General features: G+C 38.3%; 1 protein-coding gene across 2 annotated transcripts in view; it reads right to left on the bottom strand.

The window, feature by feature from the left end:
- Positions 1-9,264, bottom strand: part of LOC117175040 (ecdysone-inducible protein E75) — a 195,614-nt gene that overhangs the window by 64,224 nt on the left and 122,126 nt on the right. The window contains exon 1 of one of the 2 annotated variants that reach the window (XM_033364559.1): positions 5,045-5,654. The exons of the other annotated variant lie outside the window; for it this stretch is intronic. Within the exon in view, the coding sequence (XP_033220450.1) occupies positions 5,045-5,252 (208 nt within the window). The 5' untranslated portion in view covers positions 5,253-5,654. Of the gene's footprint in view, positions 1-5,044; positions 5,655-9,264 lie in introns of those variants that run through there. 2 annotated transcript variants of the gene reach the window in all.

Here is a 9,264-nt window from a genome sequence, read left to right as displayed (position 1 = left end):
AAATAACTGGAGCACGGAACAAGGGTTTGTGGAAATTCTATACTTAGAGCAGATTTTAGAGTGGGGCATCACAGGCGATACTGATTTCCCGATAGATCAAAGGTCGTTGACCCTCAGTCTCTCACCCCCGCAATATCTCTTTGGGGTAGTTGAGTTTGAATAGCGCTATCGCTGATTGTATTTCCTTCAAATATTCTCCATTGCTACGCAGTCCACAGGGTCAAAGTCAGATACCGACAAATCACCAGAAAATATCGAAAATTTCCAGAAATTGTTTGATAACATAAATTTCATGAAATTAAAAAAAATGTTTATTTTAATATTTTCAGACTCAACATTTTTAAGATTTTTAAGTTTCAAAAACGTTTAAAATTAAATTTTTGATAACGGGTTTTCGTCGGTCGCACGGCCCGAAGAAATATATACCATAAATGCAAAAAATTTGAAGCATTTCGGTAATTATAATTAACTTCCTATAGATATACAAATAAAAATAAAGTTTCCAAAATTCCTCTATGCGAGCAGAAACCAGGTCTGTGTTGCGAAAAATTTGTGCAATCATATATTTGTTACAAAAAATATCGAATGCACCGAGGCGAAGGAGACTTTCCGACTCGTGTTATTTTTTTCAGTACTCGTCTTCAGCTAACGCTTACGTAATCGCATTCGGCTCGTGCTCGCTCGCCTGCGAATCCTACTTAAAAGATGTCGCTCGTCGGAAAAGTGCCGCTTATTTCCCTTGGTGCATAATATACTATTAGATGTCAGTCAAATTGGTTTTATGGTGGAAATTTTAACCAAATGTTTCGACAAGAATATTGGTTTTTATAAAATACGCGTACGTTTCTTGCACAAGCAAAGAGATAAGATTATAAAATTGTTATAGTTGTGAATGGACTGGTGTTGTTTGCGTTTGTAAAATTATTTTGTATACTTGACAAAAAAGTTGAAGAACTTTTATAGATAAACAAACTGACCACCCAAATTTTAGGAATAAATTCACGCAGTATTCCAATTAAAACATTTAAAAAATAATAAAACCTTGACATTCTATGAAAATAAATAAGAGATGCGGGCGTATTCACACAACAATATGTGATACGAGTACATATTCAGGGATTTTTAACAGCCCTCCTCCTCTCTGTGTCATACGTCTTTCATTGATCTTAACATAAATGGGGAGGATTAATCTAGCCTATTTATGGCTTACGTCTCTCCAATCAATTTTTCCAATTGTACCTCAAAATATTGAGTTTTCGGAGAAAATCGTTATCCAAAGTCGTAAATCTTGAAACTGGGAATATTTTTAGTTGCAACCACATTTTCGACTACTCTCATCCTCCAAATTCAAGCGTGTATTTTGTCTCACTTTGTGAAATGAAAACTGTACAGAAAATATTATTATATGTGCCCAAGTGTGTAAACATAATCTCCTTCATTGACCCTCCTAATTAAGAGTGAAACTCTAAAAGTTGAAAGTAAAAAAGTGGGCATTGTGCAAGTCTGGGCACATTTCTTATTTCTCTTTAATTTTTGGAGTTTGTTTTCTGACAGGGAACTTACTCGAAGAATCGTGATCGAGAGCGAAAGCCATTGGTAGATCGAAAAGAAAGTGAAGAGAAGAGACGAAACTCGCTCCCAGAGAAAGGTAGGATGATGATCATTCTCTGTTTCCCTTTCGTCCGCATCCGGCCGAACCACCTTCGTTTGGTTTTGGGTTCCCAGCCAAACCACTTTTGCTTTCTTTTTGACCAACCGAGACAAACTACTTGTTATTCTGCTCAAAAAAGTAGCCTATCAAAATATTTTGTGTATGTCAAATTGCCCACCTCGTCAAAACACGGAAAGAAAAGCTTTCTATTGTTTACTGTAAATGAAATATTTGCTGCATTCATTGTTTTCTTACTGAATTGGGGGAATGTGTGAATATAAAAAAAGAAAGAATCACAACCCCGATGAATGATGAAAAGTTGATTCAGTTGCGTAATGCCACGTGCGTATAGTACTCGTGAAGCAGTAACGGCACATTTGTTTAACAGCATTTTTGCAATGTGTAGGACGGATGGAAGTAATGCACAAGCGCATATGATAAGAGTCCAAATGCAAGAGATAAGAGCTGCGACCTACTTTGAGGTTATTCACTTTGGCGTATCGAGGGCGATGCTCAACCAAGAAGGGGGGAAAAGAGGACAGAAAGTCAAATCGATTCCTTATCACTGATATATAGTATCTGCGGTGGAGACGAAAATATTTTACACTTCATTTTGTTAGCCTCAAGTTTCGACATGATATCTACGAAAATAGATGTATAAATTTATATATATTTTCTACTAAGTAGGTCATAAAATTATAATAACAATCAAAACTTTCACTGAAAAATAGTTGATGCAAACTGTTTATATAAACAATTGTATTAGATTAACAGTAGCACAAAGTTGGTCCAACCCTTTTTTTCGGTGAGCGTACATACAATGCAAGAACTTTCTTCCTGGTGTAAACAGACTCACTGTTCAGTTTTTCTCTCGAAAATCGAGTGTTTCTAAACAGGACAAGAGCCAAAACACGATTGAAAGTTTACTCAACTATGTTGAGATCGCTGATCTGGAAAATGCAATCGCTGAAAAGTCAATTTATGGATTATTGTAGCAAGGCGTTGGAGTTTAAAAGGCATTTTATCGCGGATGATTAGTATGACGAGGCCGATATCTTTTTTCCAGTTCCATTACACATAGCGAAGCCAAGGCTGACCCCGAATGGTTGACAGTGTCGACGAACTGGGTTCCGATTGGGCAGATTGTTCTCATAAAGCGAGTCAACGTTCCTTCGCAAATCGTTTTTCACAAGGGGTGGGGAATAACGCTGTGATCGAGGTCATCATAGACCGTGAGGAGGTCGGGCCAATGCTCGCGCTTTGGTTTTGAGGTTAGCTATGTCAGCGTCATCGGCAACGCCACACAATTTAGAAAAAGCTCGAGAATCATTTCGAAATTCGCTTGTTGTTTGCACGGTCCTTGCGAGGGTTGAGTGTCGGAAGAGAAAGTCGATCGATTTTTCTGATGTAATTGGAAGACGATCAATACGAAGATTACGGGAAAAGGTCCTCTTTCTCTTCTCATGGGGATAAATTACATGAAAAGAATTTAGAAAAGGGTTTCCGGTGTAAACTTGCTCACATAAAAGTACGATTACGCTGAAATAAATTAAAATTTCATTCTAAATATCCACCATGGGTACCAACTTGTATCTATAGTCTATACTCTATAATGATACTGTAAGTGATTTTAGGATCTTATAATGTATTTGTGAAAATCTCGTTAAAATTGGCATCAAAGTACTTTCGTTGTTAAATTGTTTCCAGCTTTTACGAATTTAAAACAATGGAATCAGGACATTCAAAGTTACGTAAGAGCAATCCATATTGCCTACGTGTTCCGGAGAAGCAACTCGGGCGCAGAATGTATGAAATCGTAGATTTTAGGTTGGATTAGACTGTATATAGGCAATCCCATTTACTTTCATCCTCGTTCTAACTTTTTATTATGATTTTCAAATTTAAATTTAAATTCAGAACTTAAAGAGAAAGACAATCCAGTTTTTCATTTTAGACTTTAGAATATTTAGTGCTTTTTTCGTTTTAGTTTTCAACAGCTTAAGGTGGAATCTAAACCACCAAAACATGAGGAAATGTATGTGAAGCTCTTTTTTAATTATCAACTTATAAACTGTTTCCAACCCTAGAAATGAATAAAATTCTAGCACGGTAGTTAAGGCTCAAATAAAAAAAAAGTTGTTTAAAAATATATAGATTTTTCTATTTGCAACAGAAAATGGTAAGTATAGTGTAGTTGCACCGTGAAACCATGAGCAAGTTTACACGAATGGTGAAAGCATAGTCGGGAAACGGGCGAGAGTAATAGAGGGCCAGTGGCTCGGCCATCGTACTTTCTCCATGCGAGGTAGCGTAAGAACGTAACGTAATTCACTATCTTGAGTTACGCAATGGATCCTACGCTTTTTCTCTCGAATACATTCTGCGCGTTTGTGTGGTGAGCACATATTCCCGCTTTATTCGCAACGATCTCCCCCCACATGCGTGCACGCACTCTCGTGTCATCCGCCTAACAAGCCCCCCCCCCCCCCCAACAAACACCAAACCACTCACCCACCGACATCGGACCGCTCAGCATCGCACGCACTATCATTCCTCTCTATAGGCTATAGTCTATACGTACGCAAACACAGTGTTCACCACTTGAAAAGTAGTGGTGACCTTCAACGAGTGGCGGATATGGAGGGGACTATCCGCGACTTGTGGCGGTAGGGGAAAACCCAGTTGGAGTTTGTTGACCTGAGCTGTCGGCGATTGGCCACCAGAGTCTCGCAGAGTTCAGCCGCTCTTGCGACTCGGTAGGCGGGAGAGGGGTTCTTCGGTTAATTTCATCTTGCCCCAGTTACGGGTCGGGTAGGGTGAACGAACTAGCCTCGCGCCAAGGCCCCGTCGACCCACTTTCTTGCTCAAAGTTCCGCGGTGGGGGTGCAAAAAGCGAGAGAGGGAAATCAAAAGTTGAAGAGGGGAATTCGAGAGATAGAGAGTCGACATTGCAATCACCTTGGAGAGTGCGAGATGACATTATGGTGGGGGGTGCTGAGTGGCTCGGATCACTATCTAGGCTAGGACCGATCGCCGCGGGCAAAATGCGCCGAACACGAAAAAATTGCGAGCACCGAGTGGAAGGCCGTTCGAGAGGGCAACGAACCGGCCTCCTACCCGGGTGCCGCGACCCACATTCCACCGCTGGAAAGTGAAACTACCGCCTCCGCTACACGGTGCGACCGCGACACCTACTGATTACTATGTGTCGTTGTGTACATAAACAGTAGAAACATTCACTTTGGATAATCGAAAATATTTAGGTGTCGTGAGGATTTTAGGGGTATCATGGGAATTTTAGGGTATCGTGGGGATTTTAGGGTATCGTGGGGATTTTAGGGTGTCGTGGGGATTTTAGGGGTGTCGCGAGAGAAAAACATATTTTTGTCTTACCTGCTAAGACTCGTCCAAGGAGGTTTTCACTGTCCTGTTGTTGATCAGCGATCCGGTAGCCCTGCGACGACTCTATTTCATTTTCCAGGACTTCTGGCGAGAGTATGTCGCCAGAGGGTTGCTGCTGGTCCCCAGCATTACTCCGAGGTTTAAACTCTTGAACAGTCATTGCCTGCACACACCAATCCTCCACTCGCTTGTCAATCATTCCAACTTTACCGCAAGGAAACCCCGACACTTGATGGAAATACGGTTCTTTTTATCGAAATAGTTAGGAATCACTCTGGCCTTGGTCCCAGGCTTAAATTCGTGAACAGCAACATAACAAAGGAATAGAAATACTTCTAAACCATTGAAACTTTCTATACTTTGTATTTTAGACTTTTGCTTTTCGGGGCACTCAAGAGTCCTTTATGGGATGCTTGGGGGTGGTTTTTGACTTTTGACACACGACCGCGCACTCACTAGACCACCGACTTTTTGGGGATCCGAAATTTTAGATGAAAGGGCTTAAAACTGACGAGATCGATTGGTTCCGTCCGGATTTGAAGGCAACCGCGTGGTCTCTCGGAGTAGCGAAAGAGTGTAGTTGGTGGATGTGTATGGCGTGCGGTGCGCTGCGCGAGTGAGTTTACCGCGCCAGGGTATATCGCAATTCCATGCGCTTGCGCGATTGATCTCCACAGGGAATCATGTCGCGTGCTCCAGGCACCCCGCTCCTTCAAGTACCACGCTCATTGCACTTTTCCAAGATGCAATGCGTTTTTTTGACGCGGAAAGCGATTGTCGACTCACCTGTCCTTTGTTTGAGCTCATCAGCCGAGAGTTTTTCTACTGTCTGCTTTCGGATTTGCGGCTGTGTGGGATTCTATCATGGAGTTGATGAATAATAAAATTAAATTTAATGAAAGAAAAACGTATTGAAAGTTAAGTAAACATTTTCTTTTTGTCCAAGTGTGCAGTAAGATTTCCACCTGAATAACTAAAAGGTTATTGTTGACTAAAGAGCAAGACTTAAAAAGTCACAGAATTATTTAGTACTCACAAAAATTATACAACATCTCTTTGTTTTGAAAAAAAAAACGTTATGGATTTACAGAAAATTTCACCAGAAATTGCTTGTTTAAATCTTTCAAGACGATGCAAACATTGTTTGAAAGTTTGTTTTGAAAGCAGAAATTTTAAATACGCAAGTGACTTTTTCTGAAATTCCCTCGTTTATTATAGAATCTAAAAAGTGCAGTTTGTTCGAACTTGCAAAACGTTAAACCCACAGTCTTGTTAACATACAAATTAATATGCTCATAACTTTTTATAATACGATTTTAAATAAACTTCCATTTTTTGTTTATCAGATTCGAGATTCAATTTTTTAATACCGACTTAGAGCAAAAAAGATTGTATAAAAGAGCTAAAAATGAATGCAATAAAAGAAAACAATATTTTGTTAGTAGTCAGTGGGCCCAAAGTTAACCGTTAGACCTCAATTCACTTTTGCAGTAAAAGCCTCTTTGTGGCATTGCTTGATTCGCATTATCGTCTCGACTGGTTACTTGTTTTCACGGAATAGTATGACCCATGCATGCAAGTAAACCCATCGACAAAAATTCTTGATCCTAATGACGGGTCAACCGTGCCAATTGGCCAGTGGAATAGGACGTTCTATTGTGAGTATCTGCTTGGCGAATATGATAATCTTTTTATCTCGAAACGATAAGCCGTGGCCACATCGCATATTCCGAGTGAGCACGAATGTGTTAAAAAAAGAAATCTTCTTTGATAAGGGTGAGGTCGATATGTGATGACGAATGTGAAACAAGTTAACGAACGATTATTTGTAGTTTTTTTCAATTTGAACACGTGCGTGTGTCTTCTATAGGCAGCAATAAATTGATATCATTCGCAAATTTACTCTTTAGCAGATTTCTGTAGAAGAAGAACATGTCAAACTTGTAATGTTTTTGAATCTGAAATTATTAGATTTTGAACGTTTTGAATTGACATAATCATTCACGTACTTATACCTTTATTAAGATGTATGTACTTGAAAATTGTTGTTTTTTTTTCCCAAATTAATATTTTTTTGTTTGTAACAAATTTCTAGCTTTTTGAGTTAGTGAGATTGCATTATCAATCGACAATGAGTGGAAATGAGATAATGGAGTGAGTTACTACCGCATTCAAGTTCCAATGACACGCTTCACTAAACTCTCTGAATCAGTGGTAAACGGGTCACTGTATCAAGGCAGTAAGAATTTTGGCTAATTAACAGTGAAATATCACTGATTCAAATTTAGAGCGAACAAACCAATACACGGAGAGTGAAAGCGCATTTGTGAAACAGTAGATCTGAGTCTAAACAAACACTTCCAGTGATTTAGTGATGTATAGCCTTTAGCCAACGTACATCAGACTACAGGTGAAAGGCGAGACTAAAATATAGTTCGGAGCAGTTGATGAACGGTAAAAGGTCCAACTTGACATAACCTTACCTAATCCTAACAGCGGGATAAAAGGTGACGATCTGTCTCCAAAAGAAGACATAGTTGGCCCTTCTTTGATTCTTCCGTGCCCTCCCTTTTTCTATTTTTCCTTCTCTTCCTTCCTGTCGTGAGAAAACGACTTTTCGACGTTTACGTTTTTCAGGAGAAGTCTCTGCAGTTGTGCCAGAAAGAATTTTATATTCAAATTCAAATCAAGTTCATGAAGAGTTTAAATTTAAAATAAACATTCTTTTTCAATATTTATCTCTTACCAAAAGTAAAAACCGCAATTTTCATCCCTTCTTAAAAATATCTTTTCTAAGCAATGCCTCTTCCATGTCTTGTAACAATGGTCAATTTTCACTTTTGACACAACTGACAACCTGCTGATTCTTTGACTTTTTGAAAAACTTCCAACTCTGACTATGTCAGTGTGGAATGAACGACAGGTACTCAATAATTTAGGAAATATGACAGTGGTTAGGGTTTGCGGCCAATTTTTATGGCTGCGGTTTTGACACTCATCTCACCAAGGGCCGCTCATAAATGTTGGTGAATGTGGTTCTATGGCTGTGCAAAATCCAGTCGTAAATCACTCCACTCGGAAAATTCTTTCAGGGAATTATGCCATTATAGTGTGAAAAGAAAAGCGATTTTTAAAAATTCTGGACTTGTCCCGTTAAAGTTTGAATATTAAAAAATTTTAAGTTCATTTCATAGAACTGTTGCATTAAATTCCTTTATTATATTTAATTTTGAAACTATTCAACAATTTATACAAAATACACAACCAAGGCTCGTAACAGTAATTTCTATCACGACCGTGACGATAGTTTTTGTGCTATCCAAACGAGTTATTAATCTGTTTGCAAATGAACATGATTCTCACTCCAACAGTAATGACCACAATGAATGAAAAATACATCAAAATCATTTATGATTGCAATTAATCTGACCATTAAGTATACGATCCTGTAATCATAAATTATTCTAATCCCAGTTACTCTAATTATCTAATAGACTTTAACTAAAATTTATGGGTTGTCAAAATGACTTGAAAATTCCATTTTTTTTACTATGAGCTTTACGTATTTTAATTGAGAAGATCGTAAAAGATTAATTTTGATAGACCGGAACGTTTTAAATCATAACCGCCGAATCGGATTAACGAAAAGGGACTTTAGGAGAAAAATACAATTTGAGCCCCTGGATGCAATAACTCGCTGAGCGCTCGAAAACGCGTAAAAGTATTGTCTGCGCGGTGACATTACGAGTCAAAATCAAAAGTTCGAATTTGGAAAAATGAAAAATACTGCTCGATAGCTTTTTAAAAATGAATGCATGTACCCGTTTAAACTTTTTTTCGTAAACATTGTAGTTTCCGTTAAAAAAAATAAAAACTGATGATTTTTGAATCGAAAAATCCATGTTTTTCAAAACTTAAATCGCCGCTGAACAGCCATTTTTCAACTTATCAAAAAATTTTTTTTTTGAGTTCTTTTCAGGAAGGTCTAGCGTTGAATACAGTATCAAAAAATATATCAAAATTTAATATTAATTGAATGTTTTTTTAATCCGATTGAAAAACCATGTTTTTCGACGTTCGTGTTTGAAATGTATCGAGGAAATTTTCGTTTTCCACGGGGTATTCGCGCTTATCGTAATCTTAAGCGTATTGTTGAACTTTTTGGAAAGTTTGAGCTTCCTCAGACTATTATTTATATAAAACCTAGCGGG

This window comes from Belonocnema kinseyi, chromosome 6 (assembly GCF_010883055.1).
Source record: "Belonocnema kinseyi isolate 2016_QV_RU_SX_M_011 chromosome 6, B_treatae_v1, whole genome shotgun sequence".
Taxonomy (NCBI): Eukaryota; Metazoa; Arthropoda; class Insecta; order Hymenoptera; family Cynipidae; genus Belonocnema; species Belonocnema kinseyi.
This window is presented reverse-complemented; position numbering and strand designations above follow the sequence as displayed.